At 41.8% G+C, this 27,386-nt stretch overlaps 3 protein-coding genes across 3 annotated transcripts; 2 read left to right on the forward strand and 1 right to left on the reverse strand.

The window, feature by feature from the left end:
- Positions 1–348: 348 nt before the first annotated feature.
- Positions 349–4,871, reverse strand: fgfr1op2 (FGFR1 oncogene partner 2). Its single transcript, XM_083999708.1, has 6 exons — positions 4,597–4,871; positions 3,594–3,730; positions 3,233–3,350; positions 2,200–2,342; positions 1,906–2,019; positions 349–798 (listed from the first exon to the last, which is right to left on the reverse strand). The coding sequence occupies exons 1-6, from the start codon at positions 4,619–4,621 to the stop codon at positions 661–663; spliced, it is 675 nt and encodes a 224-aa protein (XP_083855834.1). The 5' UTR covers positions 4,622–4,871; the 3' UTR covers positions 349–660.
- On the forward strand, positions 4,865–9,015 carry med21 (mediator complex subunit 21). Its single transcript, XM_083999709.1, has 4 exons — positions 4,865–4,996; positions 5,318–5,432; positions 6,143–6,243; positions 8,335–9,015. The coding sequence occupies exons 1-4, from the start codon at positions 4,955–4,957 to the stop codon at positions 8,512–8,514; spliced, it is 438 nt and encodes a 145-aa protein (XP_083855835.1). The 5' UTR covers positions 4,865–4,954; the 3' UTR covers positions 8,515–9,015.
- Positions 9,016–10,855: 1,840 nt separating this feature from the next.
- LOC311006733 (serine/threonine-protein kinase 38-like) lies at positions 10,856–26,458 on the forward strand. Its single transcript, XM_083999653.1, has 14 exons — positions 10,856–11,218; positions 18,533–18,672; positions 19,939–19,990; positions 20,103–20,225; positions 21,433–21,516; positions 21,616–21,739; positions 22,038–22,192; positions 22,359–22,461; positions 22,873–22,934; positions 23,171–23,288; positions 23,460–23,583; positions 23,690–23,785; positions 24,959–25,050; positions 25,272–26,458. The coding sequence occupies exons 2-14, from the start codon at positions 18,539–18,541 to the stop codon at positions 25,394–25,396; spliced, it is 1,392 nt and encodes a 463-aa protein (XP_083855779.1). The 5' UTR covers positions 10,856–11,218; positions 18,533–18,538; the 3' UTR covers positions 25,397–26,458.
- Positions 26,459–27,386: the final 928 nt, after the last annotated feature.

Consider the following 27,386-nt stretch of genomic DNA (forward strand, 5'->3'; position numbering starts at 1 on the left):
AAGACATGGTAATCCACCTTTATAATGAAATGGACCTGTCAAATAAACACCATCGAGTGGAATGAAAGAATTCTAATTTGACTCTTCTGGTTTTCCACAGCTCTGCAGCAGAAGAGGTAGTTACAGAATATCCTGTGTGCTGGACACTGTTTCTATTCCTGCTTTTAAGCTGCAATATTATGTAACAATAACATGAGCGATGAAAGTGAGAAGTTGAGTACTTATGCAATCTACCAAAACAGAACAAGAAAAATGGGAAGTTGCGATTTCAAAGCAAAGTCATGAGCAAAGACGTTTTCATGTTTACAGATTTATTTTGACTCAAGCCCTTCTTTTACTCATTCACACTTTAAATCCTTGCAGGCACCACAGGTTCATGCATGCTGGCAAATACACAACATAACAGAAGTACCACAAAAAAAAACACACACACACATAAGAAAGATGAGTACACTCTGCTTGTGTCTGAATCACCAGAAGGAGATTCAACTCCGTAGCATCATGCTGTAAATATGCACCCAGGAGGAGAGGGGGGGTCTCTGGGAGAGTCTTTGGGGTGAAAGTTGAAGTGGTATGTGGCAACAGACTGTACATACTGTACACAGTAGTGGCAGCAGTTGGGCGTGAGGTTGAGGGGGGGGTTGGCCAGTGGCCTGGGCTCTAACTTTTTCGTAAGCTGACATCAGCGCTGGTCAGCAGCGGCGACAGCGACGTGCTCTCTGATGCGTCTTCTCTCTTTAGGACGAGGAACGCCTCGCGACTGATTCCCAGCAGCTCTCGAAGTCCGCTGTTCTCCAGCTGGAAGACACACACACACAAATATACAGCCATACATTTAGATGAAGCACCACCAGTTATGCCCAATTCAGACATGGTATTCAGGTGTGAAAGCATCCATGATCCATCACACACACACACACACACACACACACATACACTAACACTGTGACATGCGTGACCCATCTGTCAGTTGGCTAAAAACATTGCATACCTGATTATTTGCAAAAAGCAGAGAAGTGAAATCTGATCATAAGTGGTCGGTGGAGACAGGTTTTAAAGCAGGTGTGATAATGAACCAGGGCTGTGCATTTGATCAAATTTTAATGGTGATTTTGGTTTTGGCACCAAACGATCTCAAAACTAATTTAATCGGGCATGTTGAGGCTACAGTCCTCACTGTAGGAGGCCCCGGTTCGAATCCCGCATCGGGCAGCCCTTCCCTGCATGTCACCCCCCGCCTCCCCATTTCCTGTCTCTCTCTCCACTGTGCTATCAATTAAAGGCAATAAAAAGCCCCAAAGATATACTTAAAAAAAAAAAAATATATATATATATATATATATATATATATATAATTGGGGAAAATCAATTATTTTGTCATCTCCGTTGTGCAAGTAAACCTAGAATGGAACAGGCTGCCTGAAAACCTGAAAGGCAGAATAAACTTTTAGAAATGGGTACTGGATAACAAAAGTTGCCTGCACTCTTAAAAGCAGGATACTTGTAACTGAGTTAGTTTCTTAAAAATGTATCCTACCTTTTAATACATTAAATGTAAGAAATTATTCTAAGATCTTTTGTAATAGGAACTTGGGCATTTTTAAATGTTTTATCATATTCATTTCTCAAATGCACTTGACTTGGTCTTTTTAAAATGTGGAAACTGGGTTTCTGTATTGTCTCTGTGCTGTCCATTGTCTATTTGTGTCATTTCCATATCCTATTATTGACCAAAACAATTGTCATTATGATTTTTCACAAAATGGCCTGGTGTACTTAGAGTGGACCACTTGTAATGGTGTGATACTTGTGTTTTAACAGCTTGTTCTATTGCCTGAACAATGACTAAGCTGTTGTACATTTGGAAAAGTTCTAAGTGCATTAAGATAGAACATTTGCTTTTACCTCCAGCTGTTTAATCCTCTCTTCATCTTCACATACTCTCCCCTCGTCCACCTCTATGGCCTTCCGCATCACAGAGGCCATCTCATTGATCTTGTCTATATGCGCCTGCATTTCCTGTAATTGAACAAATAAATAAATAAATACGTCAATGAAACACCACGTGTGCTTTTAAACAGAAAGAACATGTTAGTAAGGATATTGTATTTAGTTCATCATCAAAAGAGAAATCTTATAGAAAAAGTCCAGACATCCAAAGTTACCAGATAAGAAGAGCAACAGCTGTTCCCTACTAACCGTGGTGTGCTGCTCCTTCAGCTGGGTCACGATGGCAGGGTCGTCCCTCTTACTGGCCATGAGGAGCCTGAACACCTGCTCCCTGTATTTGGTCATGATGAGCTCTAGTGCAGACTGGTGCTCCTCCAGCGATGTCCGCAACTCTGCAGGAAAAATAAACACGTTTGGTTTGTGTAGCAGACGGCACTGCAAGAGGCTTCTCATCTTCTTGCTGTGTTAACACCTACATCTCTTATTTAGCAATACAGTATTGTGAATGACTCTGATCAGTATGATCATCCTGCACAGAGATTAAAGGGATAGTTCAACATTTTGGCAATCCCTATAGTCATACCAGTAGGTTCGTTACCTTTAATTGTCGGTGCAAGCTATTTTGAGAACGGCGGAGCTGGTCAGAGCTAAACTACGGAGGCTCATGGAATTTCTTGGTTTCCCTCATCAAACTCATCAAATACACTATCCAAACAACTCCAAAACGCTCTGGTGGACAAGTAGTGATCTGTACATTCACCACGCTATGAGATAATAATGGAACGTTACGAGACTAAGCTGTTTTTGAGGCAAATACAGAGACTGCTTGCCGGGAAACTGGCCCTTACAGGAACGTGCATCAGCTGATTTGCAAGAATTTACCTCGAGAACAACTCTGTCTTGTAATGTTCCGTTATTATCTCATAGCGTGGTGAATGTGCAGGTCACAACTTGTCCACCAGAGCGTTTTGGAGTTGTTGGATTGTGTATTTGATGAGTTTGATGAGGGAAACCAAGAAATTCCATTAGCCTCCGTAGCGTAGCTCTGAGCAGCTCACAGCTCTGCTCCACTGTTCTAAAAATAACTTGCATTGACAATTAAAGGTAACGAACCTACTGCTATGACTATAGGGATTATGGCAATGGGCCAATTTGCCAAAATGTTGAACTATCCCTTTAAGTTAATGAGTTCTTCCTGTAAAAACTTTCTATGTGACTATGTCTTAGCAAATATCTGAATTTCCAGGGAAAACATTCATCCATATGAACAAAGAAGTCCAACCTTTGTTTTCCTGCTGGAGCTCTCTAATCTGACGGTTTTCCTGCTGAATTCCAAGGACCAGACTGGAGCGAGGCCGATGTCGTGCAACCTGGTTCAGCACATCAATCTCCTCCTGGTACTGCCAACAAGAAATGACCAAAATCAAAACCCAATTATTGACAAATTGGTTTCTTAAATGTTGAAAACAGTGCTGAACCAGAACCTTTGACAATTTCTTTCAGTAGTTTTGTAGTTGCTGGCTTATTTAAGGATATTTAAAAAAAAAAAAAAAAAAAAAAAGACTCAGTCATATACTTATTCTCATCAATAGTCTTCAATAGGCAAATTAACATTCACATGTGATCTTCTCATGACATCCTACCTGTTTCATCGCATCCACTCGCTTGTTGAGGGATGTTGTCTGTTCGATCAACATTTCAGCAGCGTTGTCATGGTTGCGAAGCCTTTCCACTAATGACTTGGCATCTGCCAAGACTTTCTCTAAGGTGCAGTTCATGCCTGAGAAAACACAAGTCATCATTAAGACAAATTCGAGGGAGAACAGCTGCCTGGCTTTTAATGAGCGGAAAGGGCTTTGTTCTCACATACTATTATTAAACACAGGGTAGAGTTACCATTTAGAAAGGGAGAAATGTTCTCTGTTATTCTGTTTCTCTACACACCTCTGATTATATATTCACAATCCTTCTGTACTTCTTGTGATGAAAAACACCTGCACTCACTGTTACTATTTATAAGCCAGCACTTTGAATTTTAAAGAAGCTTTCACTCCTGCTGAGATGAGGCATGCTGTGACTCCATCTATTCCTAACAGCACTTAGTGCTGCTGACCTCAAGTGGCACAAACAAACTGAAGCTCCCAATGTGTACACCTCTAGTGCACTGTTCAAACTAACACTACACTCAAAAACAGCCATCAAAATTAAGTCAAGTAAATGATTTACCAGCCTACAAACCACAAACATATTGTATGCTAACGTTACCACACTCTGTTCCAACCGGCTTCGTGACCATGAATGACAGCTGCTGTGTCAGCTAATTTGCTCAAGCTAACGTTACCGTGTTCAAAGTGATATATTTAGTTACTGGTACGTCATATTTGTGTTACTACAAGAGACATGAAGACAATTACTCACTTAACGTTAATGTTTCTAATTCATTTAAGTGTCCGCGACTAACATAATATTAACAGCCGCACAAACAAGTCTTTGCTAACTAATTAGCTGATTTACTAACCAGGTTAAAATTGTTTCCATTCAACACCTGCATGAGAACCAGACACCAAAATAAGATCTTCGACTGCCAGTTAAACCACTGCTCAACACTGTTATCTGGTTATTAAATAATAAATGGTTGTAAATTACCTGGGGAGCTCAAAGTGCAAGACATCGGAATTTCGCTAGTCCGTTGCTTCCTGTTGATGTTTGGTAGCTAACGTTAGCTACAGGCTAACATCAGTCCCCATCAAGGAGCAACAGGTAGAAGCAGAAGCTCCAGTGCTGCTCGGCTGTCCTTGAGAAACACAGTGAGATTATAGAAGATGTCACTCCCGTGGGTTTAATACTTGTCCGGTCAGAGAGCCTGGAGGTGAGCTGTCTACAGCTGTCTACAACGATGATAAGCCAGCATAAGCTTCAAATATCGTAAAATTCTGCGATATTTTACGCCACCAAGACGTTCTCGCGATACTGACAGCGATGTTTTTGTTGAATCACAGAAAACATGGCGGACAGGCTAACACAGCTTCAAGACGCTGTTAATTCGGTAAGGCACATTTTAAAAGCTTTGAAAACGAATTTCGCACTTCAACACACAGAGACGTTAAAACCAGACTAGACTGGTCGTGTTACTTGTCGGGAGTCAGTCCTGTGACGCAGTTTCATACTGTTTCAGTAGTAACGTTAACCTGTTAACAGTGCTAACTTACACCACTGGGTAGCTAACGGCACGGGGCCTGTGTCACAAAACCAGGTCAGCCTCAGACTGTATGGGACACTCTCGAAAGAACTTTTAAACATTAACTTAAACATGTCAGAATCAACAACTACGGTTCTGTGATCCACTGTTGGTGTTCTTTGTGTCCAGCTTGCAGATCAGTTCTGTAATGCCATCGGCGTCCTGCAGCAGTGTGCGCCTCCTGCCTCCTTCAGTAACATCCAGACGGCCATCAACAAGGATCAGCCCGCAAACCCAACCGAAGGTGCTTTACTTTCATTCTTTTAGAGCTATGATGCCTTTTTTCTCTTTCCACGGTGTCCTCCTGTTTGTGTCATGAGAAGTTGATTCGATATTCCAAAAAAAAAAGAAATGGTGTAGCAATACAGTTTTATGAAGCTTTCATTACAATAGCATACACTGCTCATATGTTTTCACTTTCTACAGATGAATAATGTACATTTGAAGTCAAAGGTTTTTATACACTTAAGTTGAAGTCATGTTCTAACCACTACACTGTTTTCAAGATGCCACATTGCAGCTTAGACAGATCCATATGACTCAATTTCTTGAATGACACAATCCACCAATTGTTAAGAGACACATTGTTTTGCTTTTAATTCACTGTATGGCTTGACTGTGGCTTTGCAGCTTTGAAAATCCAGAAAATGATGGCATGGCGGCTTTAAAAGCATCTTGTTCGCTGACTGGCATCATCTGAATTAATTGGAAGTTTATCTGAGGAAATATTGTAAAGGCTTGGAAAGCAGACATGTGTTTTCCATTAGCTTGTTGGATTTCCCTTAACTTTGCAAAAATCTTATGGGAATATGAGATAAATATTGATTTATCATTATATGCCTTTAGTTTATGTTATTTATATTTTGCAAATTGAGTTAGAAGTAAATGCTGTTTTGCTGTTGATGCCTGAGAAGAAAGTGAACCTCCTTCTTTGTGTCTGTGTTTTCTGTCCAGAGTATGCCCAGCTGTTTGCAGCCCTGATAGCCAGAACAGCCAAAGATGTGGATGTGCTAATAGACTCTCTGCCTAGTGAGGAGTCCACAGCTGCTCTGCAGGTCAGCACACAAACGCACACACACACACACACACACACACACACACACACACACACACACACACACACACACACACACACACACACACACACACACACACACACACACACACACACACACACACACAATTATTACTTAAGATCATCTGGTCATATTTTATCTTCAATCTAAAGGAAACATTTCTACTGTGGAGAACCCAGAGTTCAAAATTCCCATAAGAATTACTAAAGCAGATGAACACAGTACACCAAAGCCCAGGTAGCATATCTGACTTTGAGCCAGTAGAGGGAGCCAGGTGCAGGCAGGTACAGCTGGCCTCCACATCAACAGCTCCTCACTATGAAAAGCAGAGTCTGATCTCAGGCATCAAATAAACAACCAAATAAATGTAGTGTGTTTTCAGGCTGAGGTTCTAGTTTTGTATCAGAGGTAGTCTGGATGCTGCCAGTATACACACAACTATAATCATTTTGATGATCCCTGAAATTTGCACATTAAAAAAGTTTTTTTTTTTATTTGCCTCAAGTCTGTTATGACTGACTTACTACTGTTGATAATTAAAATATTGTTTTGGACACTAGCCATAAACCTGCAGCCTCAGGAAATGTAACCAAACACAATCACAACATTTACAGTTGTATGCAGATGTTTTGGCATGGCTGGGAAATTGACATTCATGGTTGATTTTTGAAGCAGTCAGACATTAAAACGTCCATTTGTTGAAAGGTTAATTCAACTGTTGCTTTATTTCATGAACTTGAAAATATAGAAAGACAACACTAATTGCATCATGTGCAAACAGTTTGTGCAGCCTCCTGCTTTCAAAGTCTGACAACTTCATTAAGTCATTTGGGCATGTAAGGTCAAGGCTTGCCACCAGAACAGTCAGCTGATGATCAACTCTGATTCCTAAGACCTTGACTAGATCTGAACATGAGGCTAATTGATGCTACAAAGCAGAGTAGGTGATGAAAATATACCAAATTAGTCAGTACGAGTCATAATCAGAGGGAAACTTCCTCCATCATTGAGAATCTGTAGTTGCAAGATGGCTAAAGCATATTTTACAACTTGATGTGATGTGCAAGAGTAAACATAGTATCGCACTATTTTGCATCCAATATTGTATTGATATATGGACGCCAAGTATTGATCTTTTATTATATAAATTGCAAATGTGAATTGAAGGTTTTGGTACTGTAGTAGTAATTGCTTGTTAAGTCCACTAGATAGTGCTGTTGGAGGCATCAGGGAAATATATAAGGAAAACAGCATCCACATTTAAATCTAACATATGTTTATACATTTTTTCTTGTCGTAGTGTATATATATATATATATATATATATTTATTTATTTATTTATTTCGGACTCTGGGTCCATAGCAAAAACACAACACAAGACAACACAACAACAGACAACACTAATTAAACAATAAAAAAAGCTAAAACATAGAAATAGAAGCTGTAGTGCAGCAGTCCACATGTTGGCATTTAAATAAGTTGGACTAGTATGTAATATGAACAGTTCAGTTTGTCAGATGCATACAATGTTTGCTTCACAATCCCATTTTGCATCAATAAAAATGACTGGAGAGAAGAACTAAGCAGACTAAGAAGTTGATCTTATCAGAAAAAAACAGATGTTACCAAAATTATCAAAATGGAGCATTCACAAGCTGTAAACCATGTAAAAATGCAAATTGGCCCATTGTCATAATCCTGATAGTCTTAGCAGTAGGTTGGTTACCTTTAATTGTCGGTGCAGGCTATTTGTAGAATGGCGGAGCAGCAGCATCAGCGGTTTTGCATGAATTTACCTACTCCTAAAACTATAGGGATTATGGAAATGTGTCAATTTGCCAAAATGTTGAACTATCCCTTTAAGATCAGGGATATTTTTGTTTGAACAACTGGACTCAAGCTACTTGTAGTGTGTGTTGCTGATCACACTCTGAAGCTGATATTTACATTTATTTACAACATTGGTGGGTTAGTGTAAGGGCTGAAGCTCAGGGATTGTTTGCACCACATTTTGATATGCATAAATGTGTAGAAAGCAGTGAATGAGACCTGCTGTGGCCTCTCACCAGGCGGCCAGTCTGCGGCAGCTGGAGGAGGAGAACCACGACGCGGCGGCTCGTCTGGAGGACGTGGTTTACCGTGGAGATTTGCTGCTGGAGAAGATCCAGAGCGCCCTGGCCGACATAGCCCAGTCCCAGCTCCGTACCCGCAACGGAGCACCGACCCAGGCTTCACCAGCCGAGTCCTGACCCCACAGCATGCAGTATACAATTCAGGACAATTTCACACATTTGTTTTTACACTCAGACACCAAGTGCAACCCTCAGAACATGCAAACACAGGCTGGATGTGTCAGAGTATGTGTCGGTAGGTGCTGAGCAGATTTGTGTGTATGAGACACAGGATTCTGTCACAGGTCTGGGTGTTTTCTGAAACGTGAGGAGATTTCTGAATGTGATTTGGCCTAAAATCCACCTAGAGAGCAGTAAAAGACGTCTTCACACCCACACCGATTGTGTTCTCCTCCAGATACACAACGCTTGGAACAACACGTCCTTGTCTGAAAGAGTCTGTCAGGTTTTGTATGTTATTTTGTACAGTATATGTTGTATATTGAGTCCTATCTCAGTTTGATTTTGTAGATATTTATGAATGACATGATCATAATTCTCATATTGGGTGCTCAGTTTTTCTGTAATTGTGCCTGAGTCAGTTTTTTTCTTTTTAAATAAAGCTTCATCCAAGTCTCACTCTGATTTTGTCCATTGAAACTCAAGGATACCAGTGTGACATCTATTTTCAGCTTATTATTAGTTCAGTGCATTTGAGCTCTTTTCCCTGTACAGTTGATGAATTTCATTGAAATGACCTCACTTCTGCTTTTTGTGGAAGGAATGACACTGTATACACAGACCTCTGTTAACTTTAAACATGTGAGCTTACACTGTATGACAATGTAACTGCTATAAGAAACGTTTAGGACTGCAGACGCCCGATGGAACAAAATGTCAAATTATTAAGCAACAGAATTCTGATTTTAGAATAAAGTCACAACACATAGGACGATTTCATAAGACAGATAAAAATAGGGTGGAAAAAATGAGAAGCTGCTGAGAGTAAAACGGAAGAGAGCTGCTGACTTCATATGTACTTGATGGGAACAATAAGTTATTCATGGTATTAGAAACCACAAAATTCCCAGCTGGCAAAAAGTTAGAGGTAAAAGTTATGAGAAATTATTTCTGTATATTATGTATATTTTCTATGGCCCAAGTGACATGAGACAGTCCATGTGATAATTTTTATTATTAGAAAATATCTAGTGAAATATCCTCTTCAAGTTTGAATTGATCAAATTATTATATTATCTGAAAGTCTCCATAACTGTCCAGTCATGTGGTCCAGTTTTGATTGAATTAAAACAGTGTCTCAGTGGTCTGGTGCTGTTTCGGACTGAACTTTACAAAGCGTAGGCTGCGGGCCAGAGAGTTTATAGCCCAAATCTAAATATAGGTGCTGTGTCACAGCTCAGTGGGCCCCATTGATGTGAGAAATGTGAGGAATATAAAAACAGCCTTGTCCGCTAGACACCACACCCAGATGTGTTAGCAGGGTACACCCACCTCTGCATGTTGACATCATGGTTCTAACAGTAAAAGCACTCAGCCTGTCCAAATAAGGATATTTATGGCAGACAAGTTCACCTACCAACCTGTGCAGCAATAGTAGCAGTAATCAGGTTAATGTGTTGCTGTGTCCAGCTACTCTTTGTCTCATTGACACCAGTCTACAAGGAAACGCCAGATAATAGCTACATTTCTAAGAACCCTTGGGATTGGATAATCAGGGGAATTAAGTCACCATCCTTTACAATTTCTACACTAAAACAGTGTTGAAATCTTAAAAATATAACCTATGTCTAAGTTTATTGGGCTTGAAATCTTGCATTAATAAAACCGATGTCATTGTGTGCTGTTTGTTGCACTCTGTCACTATTTTCGTTGTTATCTTATCACATTTTATGGCGTTTTATCTCTGATATTGGCACTAGGTTAAAGAAACTCAATAACATGCCCCTGGGTTCAGATTATTTGTCCTTTCACTTTTACATAATGGCGGGATATTGAAATTAAATTATTCATGTCATGGTCGGTTTTATCAATCAATTTATATTTTGATCACAATGTGACCTTTTATTGACCTTTGATACCCTCTTTAGTTTCTTGTGGCATTTTCTATTTATGAATGATGTGACTGATAATCTTACGATTCTGTGTGATTTGAATAATATTTCATGTTTTACATCAAAGGTTCACAATGAGCATAATCATTATTATGAACATAAAGTGATATTGCTGGTGTACTCTTTAATAGCTGCATGTGCTTGCTAACCAAATGAACCTGTGCCCTGAAACCCAACGCTTGCGTTTCAGACCTTGTCATTGGCTGCTACACCTGTCACTCATACGTATATCCCACATACGACTGGCCAGCGGAAACCACGGGTCCTTTTCCTTATCGCTGATTGGCTCGCGGTAACGTCACTCACGCGCCACAACGTTGCGTTGCCCAGGCCACAGGCCAGAACGTCTGATGAGCCCAACCAACGGTCCCAGGAAGCAACGCTGCTTATTCCTTATTCTCTTATTGGGATAAAGACGAGGGAACCAGTGAATGTGGAGGTCGGGACTTACAATTAATGACGTTAGGAAAATTTTAAGTCATGTCGGGTTAGCTTGTTGGCAACGTCAGAGGGCTGGTGTTATGATTTGGCGTTGATATCGGCGATGTTGACTGTGCAGCCTGGTCGGTCTCTGAAGGGTAGTCGGTAACTGGACCGTGTAGACTTGAGCTGCCTAAATATTAGGCAGGAAAACACCGATTCACACATTTCTTCACCTGGGTTGTGGCTGGCGGGAAGCCAAAAAATTGACTCTGGAGCAGGACACGGAGGTAGGTCAACAATATTTCTTAAAAAAAAAAAAAAAAATCTGTCGTCGTTTTTTTTGTTTGTTATTTATTGCTGTAATGGAACCTGCCAGACGGACGCAAAGGGAACCCAGCAGGCAGAGAGCTAGCTAACACAACACAGCTGCAGGCTGACCCAGGATCTGTGTATAAAATGGTAAATATAATGTGTTTGAGCAGTAGTTAGTATAAGCTAATGTTAATCATCATGTCCTAGGCAGCAGTGGCAGCTCAGAGGGCTGACAGGCACTAGGCAGGTTGCATACAGTTTATCGACTAAGCATTAATGTGTGGATATAGTTCAACTATGCAGGTAACGTTACACAGCATCTCAAGTAGCCTCATTCTAAACCACGACAACTGGTTAACAGGAAAAAAAACATACGTGCACATGCATGTTACACATTTATTTAGCTTTGTTCCCTCGTAATTTCATATGACATAATGTCATATGGTATTGATCTGGACAGAATGCAAAAAACAACAACAAAAAACATTATTTTTCGTACTTGGTGAACGTATGTAAAGTGTAAAGCAGAGATTACAACTGTATAACAATTAATAAAGATACATTCTGAATATATTGCCATTGGAATTCTGGTCTGAGAATAGCAATATTATTGAATTATTATTGACATTGTATTACTAACACTGTTACCAGTTTCCATTAGTGACTTTTCAATCCAGAAGTGCTTTAACTATGCAGGTGTAGCCATGTGTTTATGAAGGCAAGTGTGTGTGTGTGTGTGTGCGCGCGCGCCCATGCCTCTCTCTGTGTCATGACTGAGCCCTTTCATTCAGGACGGAGCGGGTTTCCTGTCCAGTTACTTACAGTAGGCTACTTGAAGGGTGGAGTTCATGTGTGTGTTTCCACACACAAACACACACAGAAGCTAAAGAATTTAACACCAAACTGAGAAGCCCACCATGGGGGAAACAATGACAGTCCTCTGTGTTGATTTTATTTCATTTCAGTTTTGTATTCATACTTAATTGATAATAGTTTTCCCTACACATACAGTGGTATTAAAAGTCTGACTCAACACTCACTATCTCTCTGGCCTTATAATGAATTTTAATGTGGCCACTATTTTTTTCTATTACGATGTCAGGGATGTTGTATCGTCCATGCAGGTGAGCACAGGTTAAGGGTTCCACTCCACACGTCAAAGTGTGCTTTGGTGAGATACTGAACCTGGAGTTGCTCCTGATGATCACTGCTGTACTTATGGTAGAAAAGCTGTAGGCTATATGTGTATGGAAGTGTGCCTGTGAATGGGTTAATGTGACAAGTGGTGTAAAGATCTTTGAGGGGGAGTTAAGACTGGAAAGGTGCTCTATAGGCTAAATAAAAGACATGTAGCTACCATCATCCACACACAGGAGCTTTCTTTGTGGGAAATATCAACAACTGCTGTTGATTACACAGTTACTGACTCGTAGTTTTGGGGAGACATCAGCAGATAAACCCAAAACTATCTGCACTGCTGTTTATTTTGTGTAATTAAAATAGATGAAACATCTGACAGTTTCAGTTAAACAAGGAAATGTCACAACAAGTTCTTCTCTTTATGACCATTTGTAGTATACAGCTGTAATGGTCAGTTTTGGCCCCTGGCCCCTGTTTTTCTAGGCTGCATGAGTTACTCTGCAGATGCCTACCTTATAAGTGCCTGCGGCGTCCCCTTGTTTGTTCAGCTCTGGGTGGATCTGGTTAACTTCAAGCCAAACCGAATACGTTCATTCTGAGCTAAAGGCCGTCTGTGTCTCTCAGCTGTGATGCAAACACTTTCTGTGTGAGTGATGCCTCATTTTCCACTTTGGTGGAAAAACAAGCTCAAGACCCATTCAGGCTGATGTCACAAGTGTGGATGGACATCAGTGTGTCTTTTACACTGAAGATATTTTGACACATCAGAAAAGTCAAATAACAGGATAAAGTAATATTGGCTGAATTCCATTTCAGCAGCCACAGGCTACGTCCACAATACTTTTTGTTTTAAAGCACATGTTGTTGTTTTTACCCTCTGGTCCACTCTGGAAACACTACTGGGACCAGAAGACTTAAAGGTTGTGTTGCAGTCTGGATGAGCAAAAACAGAGATTGCTTTGGAAACAATGATGTAGACAGCAACACAGATGATAAATCACAAACGTTACTGACCTTGTTGTCTTTGCCAGCATCTGTTGCTTGGTTGATTAACACTGCTATTGATCCATACTTAGTTTTTTTTAACTAATCCACTGCAGAAAAAATCTGCTTCCTTTTACAGCAGTTCACACATGTCCAGTGTGTGATTGCTTTGTCCACATATTTATGTGTAACACTGCGGATGGAGATTGTTTCAGACATGGAGCTAAAACAGTCGTCTGGACAGAGGTGGTGTGAAAACACAGCAGTGTGGATGTACAGTAGACTCAGATTTGTGTTGTGTCTTGGTTCACGTCCATTCTCACACCTGTAAGTGCATTCACACTGAAGCATGACAACATGCAGTGGACTGAGAACCTCTGTAGTCGCCTCACTATGGTCAAAAAGTCAATGAGTGGACACTTCCCAGTAGTCGCCATCTTGGCTTAAGTAGAGGAAGGAGCATGAGCATTAGAGTGTTTTTAAATGTGATAAGAGCAGCTGAGGAAGTAGACATGTTGGTGATGATGGCAGCCTCATTTCCATGCCACATCACACAGGGAAATACAACACAAGTCAAGGCAGAGTGGTCAACAGTCACAGTTACTTGTTGTTGCTGTTGTTTCTGCAGTCCGTGTTTGATTTGGTTTGATTAGAGCAACTTTATTAATCCCAGAGGCGATTCTGTTCATCAGTCCACCAAGAACCATACAAACTCCCATACGTACAAGTGCATATGTTTACAATGTCAGTGGAAGCAAGAAGGTGTACACACCTGTGTCTCCCACTCAGCCTCCAAAGTTAAGGGGTGACGGCAACCCCCCGCGCGATTGCAACATTATTGGGGTATGACATGTTAAACTTATGGGCTACAATAATAATCATCAGTGTTGTTTATTTATAAGCCCAGCGGACAGACACACTTTTTTTTGCTTTTCCACTAGCACTCGAGCGTGACATCCGACACGAGAATCAAAGACTTTGCGACAATAAAAAAAAAAAGAAATTGGAAGGAGCGGCGGATAGGATTTAGGAATGGCGGCCCGCCACTCCTACATGAATGTAGAGGAAACACTGCTTTTGAAATCCACGCTACACCAAAGAATACACTGTGCCCACTCTGCTGTACTCCAAGTGAGTGTAGCTAAGTGACTGAAGTGTCCGATTGGAGACACAGCATCAGTGTTCTCTGACGGACGAGGTTTGTCCTGTCAGCAGGAACGGCTGCTGCTCTCTCATTTCTGGATCTGAGACATCGAACGGACCCAAGTCATTGTCACTAAATTCATTTCAACAGCGCTCATTATGATGAGTGAAATGTCAGCTTTGCCTGTTATTGATGTTATTAGCAGCACCAGTCCTTCCTCTGCTGTGGCAAGTCAGAATGAATGTTGGCTCATCTTCACTGAGAGATAGAGAGAGAGGCTTGGGCCATATGACAGAAAGGATGACTTTATACTTGAAGCTTTGATTAAATGAATCACATCATTTCTAATCAGAGTGATAATTGCTAATTTTGTCATGTGTGACTATTGTACAAACGTTGGAGGTGATAGTGTCTCCCTGCCTGACCTGTGTGAGCGGCCTCTGTGGGTACAGTACGTAGAGGGTTCCCATCAGATCTGGAATCAGTCTGCCTGACCGTCTTTGTGTTTGTTCAAGATCACATTTCACCGGCGATGATCAGCTGTTGTTTCCCTTTTAAACGGAGCTTCCTCGGAGTGTTTGTGCTCAGGTGAACCCGTCCAGATCTCAGTAACTCAACACCGGCATCTGTGTTTTTCTCCTGAACCCAGCGGCCTGCGGCAGTGATTCAGAGATTTTCCTCAGAAGTCAGGAAGTGACTGGTTGTTGTGAGATTGTTGGAGCCGGGATGGGAACAAGGGCCCGTGACTAGACCAAACACAGCTCCTATCTGCAGGCTGCAGGGCTGTTTTATCTCCATGTGAACTAATCAAGTCCATTCATAGCTTACTAATGCTGAAATGTTTTGAATATACATATCCACGCTCCTCCTCTTCCCTCTGTTACATACCATGATCACAATCTTATCACAATGCTTTCCTATTCATTTAAGAATAAAATTAGTTTTTTCACTTTATAGTTTTACATCATCATTCATGCTTTTTTTTTTCTTTTGGTAATAAGCCTACTACTGCTAGTGGCTACTTATGTATCTATCTTCTCCTCTCTGTGAGTTACTTTCCACCCACACGAACACTACACATCAAATCCAAGATGTCGTCCCTATAGTGAAATAGTTTTTCTCAGGGAGAGAACAATCATTAAAGTGTGAGCTGAGAGAAACTGTTCATCTGAATCTCTACCTGTTAAAGACTGAAGTGATGCATTGTTCTTGTATGTGAACCATGGGCTTTGGTTTCCCCACTTTTGTCTCCACCTTCCCCTCCTGTCCTTCACCTTCATGTTTTTAGTTTCAGAGATGTTCTTTGACAGTTTGATTGTATCCAAGAGTGTAAAACCTCACAGGAATGCATACTGAGAAAGATCAGTGATTAGTTCCTGGAATGAAACCCTGCAGACCGTGAGCCATCCACAGCACATGATTCCCTGTCCCTGTTACGGGGTCACAGGAATATTTTTCTAACTTGGGCACCTCGTCCTAGTCTGTGGTTAAGGGATCTGTTCCAGGACTGTGCTCACTGAAATGTAAAAACGGATACCTCCTGATCATTGACCTCTACCCCGCTTGGCCTCAGCAGTCAGAATCACAATTTAAAGGCACGCTTTCACATCATTCAGCTACACTCGGTTATATTGAAGCAGCAGAGGCATTAAGTGAAATGTCAGATAATGTTTTCAGTTTGGAGATCCACCCTGCAACATGAATTAAGACATGCACAACAAATCTCACACACAACGGTCGATTTGAATGCATCACTTGATGAATTCATCAACACTGAAGACTCAAGACCGATGTTGCCATGGTAACAATTTATGACAGCTGAGCTGAGCAAACAACAAAAATGGAAAAAAAACAACATTGCTGACATTGTTATGCAGAGAGTGATGAGAAGGGAAAGCATTTTGAAGGACCATAGAACTTTCCCTTGAAATTATAAAACCTTTTAAATTTAAATATAATACCTTTTAAAAATACCATATAAATCCTTTTATTGAAATCAACACCTAACTGTTGATTTTTTCAAAAAGCCCTCAGCCCTGCTCCAAGCCCCGCCCATCTGGACCAACCATCCAACATTACATCTTTGTGTACCTGAAAGCTGCTGTATGTTTATTGGATCACTTAGAAGTTAGCCAATGAGAAAAGAGGCTCATCCACCTGTTGTTACTAGAGCTCCAGAGAGAGATGTAAAGCTGCACCGAGAAGGGCTTTGGTTCCACAAAGAGATCATATGGATCAGTATTTCACATTTTAAGGGAGTGTCAAGTAGGAAGAGTTAAATATGGGACATTTTACACCTTTTCTAGCCCAGACCTGAAAAGAAGAGTTTGATTTAACCTGTTTCAAAGTTAGGATGTTCTAGTACAGTGTTTTTCAACCTTGGGGTCGGGACCCCACGTGGAGTCGCCTGAAATGTCTAGTCAATTCATTGATAAAAAAAATACTGATAAAACATTTTTTTAACTAATTATTATTATTTCTAAAATTATTATTAACACCACACACAACTGTATTCTATACTTTCACTTCCTCAAATATAAATCGAGTTCAAACAACATGGCAAAGGCAGTTTTCCACCGTGGTGGACAATAAAGATTTATTGTATTGTATTGTATTATTATTGTAAAATGCAGCATATAAAAATATCTGAGCTGGTGCTTCTTGTTTGACAGTGGGGTCGCCAGAAATTTGTGATGTCACAATGGAGTCACAGGCCAAAAAAGGTTGGAGCCACTGCTCTTGTTGGCTCTGTTAAGTGCCATTATATTTAAAGGATATAAAGGAGCTGAATCTTCTTAAAGATTGGTTTAGTCATTGTACAGTTGGTTAATAATGTTCCTAGAAGGTACTTTCTGAAGGTCAATAACCAGCTTTTGAATCATGAGCTAACACAGCACTCAACAAGTGTAGATAGAGGAGAGCACAGACAGACAGGTGGTGCAGGGATAAACTTGTCAGCTACACATTAGGCCCTGAGCTGTGGGTCGGTGGGTGGGAAGCCAGTGAGGGCTCTGGTGTGTGTCGCTGCAGCACTGACTCTACTACTACTACTACTACTACTACTACTCTGACCAGCAGGCTCAGTGAGCACCTCCCTGGTGGTCACGGCAAATTTATGTAACTTTTATGTAACAGCAGTCAGTGGCTGCTCAGCAGAAGTGACAATGACAGGATGAAGGACCAGTCACTCCAGAAAGTGGCATAGTGATGTTTATCAGCAGAGTCTCATGCTAGATAGTGTCTGCACTGAGTGTTACTGCCGCGTCAGTCTGTTCTCAGGGGTCATATTCTATTATTTTGTATTATTTCATTCAGAAAACAAGTGAGAAAGGACTAATGCTTTATGAGCAAACCAGTATGCTAGCTTAAATGAATGGAAATGTGTTCATCAGGTGAGAAGCGCTCTACAAATAAAATGTATTATTTCTATTAGAGCCACAACAATTATTCGATTAATTGAACAATAATTATTTACCATATTAAAGTAATTGATTTATTTAAGAAAGAAAGTCCAGATTCTCTGATTTCAACTTCTTAAATCTGAATATTTCTGGTTTATTTGTGCCTTTATGACAATACACTGAGTATCTCTTTGGTTTGTGGACAAAACAAGACATTTGATTGTGGTTTGGGAAACACTGATTGACAATGTTCAACATTTTTTTTACATTTTATTGACCAAACAACTAATCAATTAATAGTTTAAATAATCAAGATTCATTGATAGAAACAATCAGATTAATTGATAATGAAAATATTGCAGCCCTAATTATTATTACTAAAAATGTAGCACTACAATAGCAAAAGTTAAAGAACCAAGAATGTCCCACTAATATCTAAAAGGGATTAGCCAAACTGCTTGTGATGCACTGGGTGAGGATGTGTTGAAGTGGTAACAGATTGAAGTCATGATACTTCTGTTTAAAACAATGCTGTGTGAGGTAAAATGATTCAATCTTTCAGAATGTTTCTCATCCACAACCTGCCATTACCTTGTCGCTGTCTTTTTCTTTTCTCTCAGGATAGTATGGCCATGACGGGAGGGACTGCAGCTGCCCTTCCCATGAGCAACCACACCCGAGAGAGGGTGACTGTGGCCAAGCTGACACTGGAAAACTTCTACAGCACTCTGCTCACCCAGCACGAGGAGCGGGAGATGAGGTAACGCAGCCTGAGGAGACGTCACACACATGGACACACACCTGACCCACAGCATCTGACTGACTCTCTTTATCAGGGACATTCCAGACTGTGTCGATATCAATTTGACAACACATGCTCTTCTTTCTTTCTTTCTTTCTTTCTTTCTTTCTTTCTTTCTTTCTTTCTTTCTTTCTTTCTTTCTTTCTTTCTTTCTTTCTTTCTTTCTTTCACCGTTTTCCTCACTCATACTCACTTTCACAATTAAGGCAAAAAAAAGAAAACTTGTAAAAAAAAGTGATAAATGTGCTGGAACCCATTAGTTAGTCAATGCTTTTAGCTGCAAATGACAAATTTGGGCATTTACAACAAGTCCCTTCATGTTGTTGTTTGCGCATCAATTTAATAACGTTGTTCTGAATTTGCAGCACATTTGTATAATTGTAGGTGCTTTCTTTAGCTGCAGTATGTTGAGCCCTCAGGGCCACTGTAGTTTCTTTCTGGTTGGTTTTTATGCCTTTTCATACGTATGCAAATGAGAGAGAGACATGCAGGAGCATGGCCAGGAGTCAAACTGTTGGTGCTCAGTGCTCAGTATGTCCATATGGTATGCAGCCTAACCATTTGGCCATCACTGCCTAATGCAGAATTAAAGGCTGATTCATTTTGAGCCCAAACCATTACACTGATCTATAAGCAACTCTCTCTTTCTTTCTTTGACTCTTAATAGTCACTTCACATGCATGTAGAGATGCATTCTTCTGCTAGGTGGTAACTGACGTACCCAGATCTGTTGACTTGTTATCAGATCACCTGAGCAGGCTGTTAGTGCCAGGTCTGAATGCAGCCAGTGACCTCGCTTACCCTGCATGTAAATGTAGCTGTTGTTTAAGGCATCAGATGTCCCACCGCTGGAGAGGGTAACAAAGCTGAGGCGCTGCTAATCATGTGTGAACACAACGCCTGTCCTCTAATCCAGCCTCTGTACCTGTAGAGCTCTCACCTTACCTGAGAGTTGATCCCTAGTTCAGGTGACACCGTTTGTCACCTCAGCTGACTCACTGTTTACTTCCTTCAAGAAAGATCCTACACACTCTGGGTCAGCTGATCCCAGGTCATACACAGGTGCATTTCTCTGTGTAATGAATCTATATAATATATGAGTTTTCACCATTTGAACTGAACGACTGAATTAAATTAACTTTTCCATGACATTCATGATATTTATTGATGCACCTGTACTTTTGCATGTATTATTCAGAGTTGTATTCCCTATGCTTTAATTAGGCAGAAAAAGCTGGAGAAGGCGATGGAAGACGAGGGTTTACCGGATGAAGAGGTACAGTATGCTTTGTTTTCTCTCTAAATTGTTGTAAATAATTAATTATAAACTTCTCTTCTACTTTTATTCACCTTCTTCAAATCCCTGATCTTCTCTCTGTGTTTTGCAGAAAGTGATGCGGCGCTCCCAGCATGCCCGCAAGGAGACGGAGTTCTTGCGCCTGAAGAGGACGCGGCTGGGCTTGGATGACTTTGAGTCACTAAAAGTTATAGGACGGGGCGCTTTCGGAGAGGTGAGCGCAAGGTTTGATTCGTCAAGGTGTTGAGAAGGCAAATAGAGACCACCACAACTCAGTGCACTTTCAGCACAGCAGGAACTGAAATTTCCTGTTATATCTGCAGCAAGGTTATTATAGATTTAAAATGTTCATTAGTTTTTCAATTTGCTTTTTTATTTCAGTTTAGTTTTGTTAGTTCAACAAGTGATGAATCAGTTTTAGTTTAGTATTTTTGAGGAATTGACTAGTTTTTTTTTAGTTTTTCAGGTGTTGTCAGACCTCTGAAGATGAACTTCCACATTTATGGGATTTTTCCTTTTTACGGTAGTTGCATCCATAGACTGTAAAAAGAATGGACGTAGCACCCGTGCCGTCACCCATTGGTTTGGGGGAGTCTGTTTTGTGCCGCTACTACGGGGGTTTGAGCCACGCCATGTTGGATTCTACTTGCCATATTTGGAGCGGTGCGGCCGTTGGCCGGCCGAGAGCCCGCCCACTGGCCTCGTAGCAGCGGTCGCCGGACCTGTCACTCAACGGTTCTGCGCCCTGATTGGCCAGAACTTTAAACCTAATAACAGTAAAACGGTAGAGTTTAAAAAAAATTCACCCCCCTCAGAGTGTGTGCGGGGGTAGAAACTATCGGTTGAGACCAAAAAAATGAAATGTACCAGGCTGTAAATATGTTTTTTTTAAGCTGTAAAATCGGCTATTTTAACATGGGGCTCAATTGGAGTTGCTCCCTTCTGGAGCCAGCCCCCAGCGATAGCCGAGGGGATTGCAGTTTTTTGAACGCGGAAGTGAGCTTCACTCCTCAGACCGACAACTGCCCCCTTGGTTGCATCCCAAAATGTTCCCATCAGTCCTCATCAGGTCCCATTCACTCCTCTCTACCTATGGGTCGTACTCCAAGTCGTCCCATATTGAGCTGTGGCCTTTTCTTCCTGCAGCTTTAGACATCTCTAAGAAAACTACAACTAAGCTGATGTTATCTGACTCTACTTTAGTTTACCGTAGTTTATAATTGTTCATTGTAGTTTTTATTTAGTTCTCGTTTTTGGAAAAATTGTCATTTTTATTTTTATTTCAGTTTTCTAGATTATTTTTTCACTGCTAGTTTTAGTTTTAGTGAACTATAATAAGCCTGATCTGCAACACTGCTGTCTCCGACTGAAACAAACAGCTGTTTACACATTCCTTGTGACTCTGGTGTTTTGTCCTTCAGGTGCGTTTGGTGCAGAAAAAAGACACAGGACATATCTACGCCATGAAGATTTTAAGAAAAGCAGACATGCTGGAAAAGGAGCAGGTGAGGCTTTCATCAGTACCGTTGTTAACGAGGATGTAAAAGCACAAAGGAGTTTGTGTTCAAGTATCTGAGGTTGTCGACCCCCCCCCCCCCCTGCAGGTCGCTCACATTCGGGCAGAGAGAGATATTCTGGTGGAGGCTGACGGAGCCTGGGTGGTCAAAATGTTCTACAGCTTCCAAGACAAGAGGAACCTCTACCTTATCATGGAGTTCCTGCCTGGAGGTCTGTACTGGTCACTACAGACACATCAGTGTCAGTGCACGCCTTGTGTTTTCATTGCCTAGTCTGTTAGCTTAGCCTGGCCTCTACCTGCACTGTGGCTCCTCCTCTGATTGGACGTCAATAAAACACAAACTACCTGTGTTCATTCACCCGGTCTGCTCTGATGTTACTGATGTGTGTTGATCTGGAGACAGGGTTCATTTAGTTCAGTGTCCCAACGTGAACAAGACGTGCAAAGGAATACAAATCCAGAGGTTATCGCTTTTTCCAAAGTTCTTACCTGTGAACTTGTTGCCAGGCGACATGATGACGTTGCTGATGAAGAAGGACACTCTGTCTGAAGAGGCCACGCAGTTCTACATCGCAGAGACGGTTCTGGCCATCGACTCCATCCACCAGCTGGGCTTCATCCACAGAGACATCAAACCTGACAACCTGCTGCTGGACTCCAGGGTGAGAACACACACACACACACACACACACACACACACACACACACACACACACACACACACACACACACACACACACACACACACACACACACACACACACACACACACACACACCTAGACTCCTGTCCTGACAGTGCAGATTTACCTGACATGTTTTTTCACAGGGACACGTGAAGCTGTCAGATTTCGGTCTGTGTACAGGACTGAAGAAAGCTCATCGCACAGAGTTTTACAGGAACCTGACACACAACCCACCCAGTGACTTCTGTGAGTGAAAAATCCACAATAAAAATTCTGCAACAATGCATTCATGTAAAAATGACACCAATTTTTTTTTTCCACTTTATGCATAACCAACATAGCTGTTTCATCAGCTGTTTATTTATCAGTGTAGAAGAAACGTTGTGAGATCAGCATCAAATTCCATCTCTTTCCTCAGCAGCAGCAGCAGCTGTGTCCAGAGGTGGAAACAAAACCATACTTTTGTCTCTATCACATCTTCTCTTCTGATGTAGTTAGCACACTACCGGCTGGCCCTGGCCCACCTTGTCACTTTACTGTAGCCTACACTCCGCTCTGAAGACATAGCTGCAGAGAAAACTTGCAAATATATCCTCTGAAAATCTGAACAGTAACGGTTCATATGTTTATCCTGTTTATCTTTTCTCCATCCTGCAGCTTTTCAAAATATGAACTCAAAGAGGAAAGCAGAAACCTGGAAGAAGAACCGGAGGCAGCTGGTAAGAAAGAAGAAACTGTAAACCAGATGAGTCTATATTTATCATAAACCCAGTTCTGTTATAATCCCCTAAAAGAAGGTTGAAGTGGTGTAATGATACACGTGGAAAATGAGTATTGCTGATGGAAATTAGCTCTTAAGCTAAATCTGGCATATTTACAACAAATAAATGAATAAATGAAAAATATTAAATGCTGGTAACAATAAGGCTAAGGAGATCATCTGTGTGACTTTCAGGCTTATTCCACTGTGGGAACTCCTGACTACATCGCCCCTGAAGTCTTCATGCAGACAGGATACAACAAGCTGTGTGACTGGTGGTCTCTGGGCGTCATCATGTATGAGATGCTCATCGGTAAGAATGAATGAGTCTGGGAGCCAGAGTGAGTCAGACCAACATGGAGAAACTGGCATCATAATTTGAATAATTTGAAAGTTAATACAAACAAAAAATCCAACCGAGATACCGCTGCGTCAGAGTAGCAGCAGCCTTCATCAGCTCCTCCTCCTCCTCGCCTGTGTTCAGGTTATCCTCCGTTCTGCTCGGAGACGCCACAGGAAACCTACAGGAAGGTGATGAACTGGAAAGAAACGCTCGTCTTCCCACCTGAAGTGCCCATCTCAGAGAGGGCCAAAGACTTGATACTGAAGTATGTACACATTTTATTCTATCTACTGTAAGTACTGATTGTATAAAGGTTTGTTGAGCAGCTCTGTCATCAGCCTGCTGTGTGTGTGTGTGTGTGTGTGTTTCAGGTATTGTACTGATGCTGAGAACAGGGTTGGAGCCGTGAGTGTGGAGGAGATCAAAAGTCATGCGTTCTTTGAGTCAGTGGACTGGGAGCACATCAGGTATTACACATCAGGTTTTATACATTCATTTATTTATTTATCTTTGAAACAAAACCACAACCCTCAGGCCCAGTTCCCCTCAGTGACTGACAAACCTCTAGTCCATCAGGTCCTAGTTCTGTTGAGGGCATGAGGACACTCTCTCCGTTAGTCCATACTTCTGCAGACTTTACCTCAGGGAAATACACACATTTCTTTCTTTTTACATTTTTTTTAAAATTTGATTCCACATATCAAAATTCCATCAACATTTTACATATACAATTTTCCAACAGTATAAAACATTCCTATACTTCTCCACTGGGGTGCAGAGACATAGATAGACATAAATTCTCAAGTAAAGTTATAGTAGAGTAAAAGTGAAGTAAAATGAAACACTTTTTCACTCCTGTCCTTTTTTTCACACCTCTCTTGTATTGTCCCTTTTCTCCTGTTGGAGGGTAAACACATCGAACAAAGTCAAATGCAGAGACTGCTTGCCGAAAAACTGCCCCCGACAGGAACAGCGGTTTTGCATTAATTTACCTTGAAAACAACTTCGTCTCGTAATGTTCCGTACGTTATCAGCTTCAGAGTGTGATCAGCAACACACACTACGAGTAGCTTGAGTCTAGTTGTTCAAACAAAAACATCCCTGATCTTAAAGGGATAGTTCAACATTTTGGCAAATTGACACATTTTCATAATCCCTATAGTTTTAGGAGTAGGTAAATTCATGCAAAACCGCTGATGCATGCCCATCGGGGGAAGTTTTTCGGCAAGCAGTTTCTGCATTTGTCTCGAAAACAACTCTGTCTCATAACGTTCTGTTATTATCGCTTAGCGTGGTGAATGTGCTTGTCCACCAGAGCGTTTTGGAGTTGTTGGATTGTGTATTTGATGAGTTTGATGAGGGAAACCAAGAAATCCTATTAGCCTCCATAGCGTAGCTCTGAGCAGCTCTGCTCCGCTGTTCTAAAAATAGCTTGCACCGACAATTAAAGGTAACGAACCTACTCCTAAAACTATAGGGATTATGGCAATGGGCCAATTTGCCAAAATGTTGAACTATCCCTTTAACCCTTTTACTGTGTACTTCTGCGCTGTCTGTGAGGGTTCAGGGACCTTAGCGGGGGTCATTGGGATTCTCTGAGTCAGTCCTCCCTCCTCATTCGGTGTGTGTTTCCTCCACAGGGAGCGGCCTGCAGCCATCTCCATTGAGATCAAGAGCATTGACGACACCTCCAACTTCGATGACTTCCCTGAGTCAGACATCCTTCAGCCAGGTCGGTCCCATCAAACACTCTGCAGCCGCAGACAAACTCATGTTAGCATCCGCTCCTTTATGTAACTTATGAGAAACAACACCGCCTTTGTCGCCTCAGCTTTTATAAGTCTTTAAATACTCGTAGGGGCTTCTCATTTCCGTTGCATGTCTCGTCAGACCTCCCACAGGCGATTAGAAAACAACCTCTCTTTTCTCTGCTCTCCTTGTGTCTGTGAACAGCCAACGCGACGGAGCCAGACTTCAAGTCCAAGGACTGGGTGTTCCTCAACTACACGTACAAACGCTTCGAGGGCCTGACTCAGCGAGGCACCATCCCCACATACATGAAGGCGGGGAAGGCCTGACGGCGCCGCGCAGAGGAGATAAAAGAGACGTTTCACGGACACAGGGTCGGGCCCAGGAGCCCCCGCTGGCGCTGAGGGGCCGAGCCGACGGCCCCTCAGTCTAAATTTAACCCTCATCACAGTTTATTTAGGTCTGCTCAGCCGCCGCAAGAACGCCAAGAGCTCGGAAATGAAGGAGCATTACCGCATTACCTCGGTTGTTTATATGGTATACATGTGCTGTCTTTAGCCATAGCTCTCAGGCCAGCTCACTAACTAGGACACTAAATCAGCATATCTGCATGTTCAGCGGCACATCGCTTCCGGAGAGGATTTTTTTTTTCTTTACGACCCGAAGGTGACGGTGGGAGTGAGGTTGAGGACAAATCACTGTAGGTCTCAACACTGGTGGCTAAATTAACTCTGATGCAAAGAATTGTTGACACTGAAGATGTGCTCAAAATACACTGTTGTCAAACAGGCAGGTCACGGATTTAAAGGAAAGCTCCAGCACGATTTCAGCACCAGGAATTGATCTCAAAAGTTATGATTGGCAGGAGGAGGAGGCCGATGCAGCCGCAGCATCAGCTTTTCTGTCAGAAGAGACGATATCAGTCACACCGCCTCTTCCTCATGTTAGGAAATCGCTGGTTCGGCCGGCAACAGAATGATCTGAGACGGCCCAGGGTGTGTAGGATGACAGAGCTGCTGGGATGTGTGACTCACACTCTCAGACATGTTAGTGTGAGCAGCGACTCAAACATCTCAATAACGACTGGAGTTGTCACGAGATCTGACGCCAACATTGACGTCCCCTCTCGGGACGAATTGTTCTCTTTAACTTTTCTTTTGGCACCATGTGCAGCAGCATTCAGCCTCAGAATAACACGGTCACATGTGGTCCAGATCAGGTCAGAGCGGTCAGATCTCAAATCTGCCCTCAATCCATCTGGGGTACGTTCACAAATCTATTCTAGACAGTAGAGTCAGGCCAGTCTTAAAGGGATAGTTCAACATTTTGGCAAATTGGCCCATTGCCATAATCCCTATAGTTTTAGGAGTAGGTTCGTTAACTTTAATTGTCGGTGCATGTTGTTTTTAGAATGGCGGAGCAGAGCCGCGAGCTGCTCAGAGCTACGCTACGGAGGCTAATGGGATTTCTTGGTTTCCCTCATCAAACTCATCAAATACACAATCCATCAACTCCAAAACACTCTGGTGGACAAGTTGTGACCTGCACATTCACCACGCTATGATAACGGAACATTACAAGACAGAGTTGTTTTCGAGGCAAATGCAGACTGACTCAACTGCTTGTCGATAAACTGCCTCCAACGGGAACGTGCATCAGTGATTTTGCATGAATTTACCTCGAAACCAACTCTGTCTTGTAACGTTCTGTTATTATCTCATAGCGTGGTGAATGTGCAGGTCACAACTTGTCCCCCAGAGCATTTTGGAGTTGTTGGATGTGTATTTGATGAATTTGATGAGGGAAACCAAGAAATTCAACTAGCCTCCGTAGCGTAGCTCTGAGCAGCTCGCGGCTCTGCTCCGCCGTTCTAAAAATAGCTTGCACTGACAATTAAAGGTAACAAACCTACTGCTATGACTATAGGGATTATGGCAATGGGCCAATTTGCCAAAATGTTAATGGGATGGCTCAGGTGGTTGTGTGAGGTAGTCATATATAGACATGGTAATGTAATGTCCATATGTGTGGCTGCTGACTTAGATTTACATAGAACATTTTATCCAGATATCTAACAGTGTCATTCATAATGATGATGAGGGATTCTAAGGTCTGAACTAAAGAAAACGTCAGTGAAATGATTTGAAATCTAAAGCAAAGGTGTGAAGAGTGAAATCCTGCTGGACTCCTCCTTTAAACCTCACGCTGGTGACTTTGACTTTTCTCACACAGAGGAACAACTCGTTGCCAAGACACATGTGAATGCAGTTTACCCTGAACCGGGCATCCGGCAGCCAGACAGACTGCAAAGCGTGTCAC

This window comes from Trachurus trachurus, assembly GCF_905171665.1.
Source record: "Trachurus trachurus genome assembly, chromosome: 23".
In the NCBI taxonomy this organism is placed as follows: domain Eukaryota; kingdom Metazoa; phylum Chordata; class Actinopteri; order Carangiformes; family Carangidae; genus Trachurus; species Trachurus trachurus.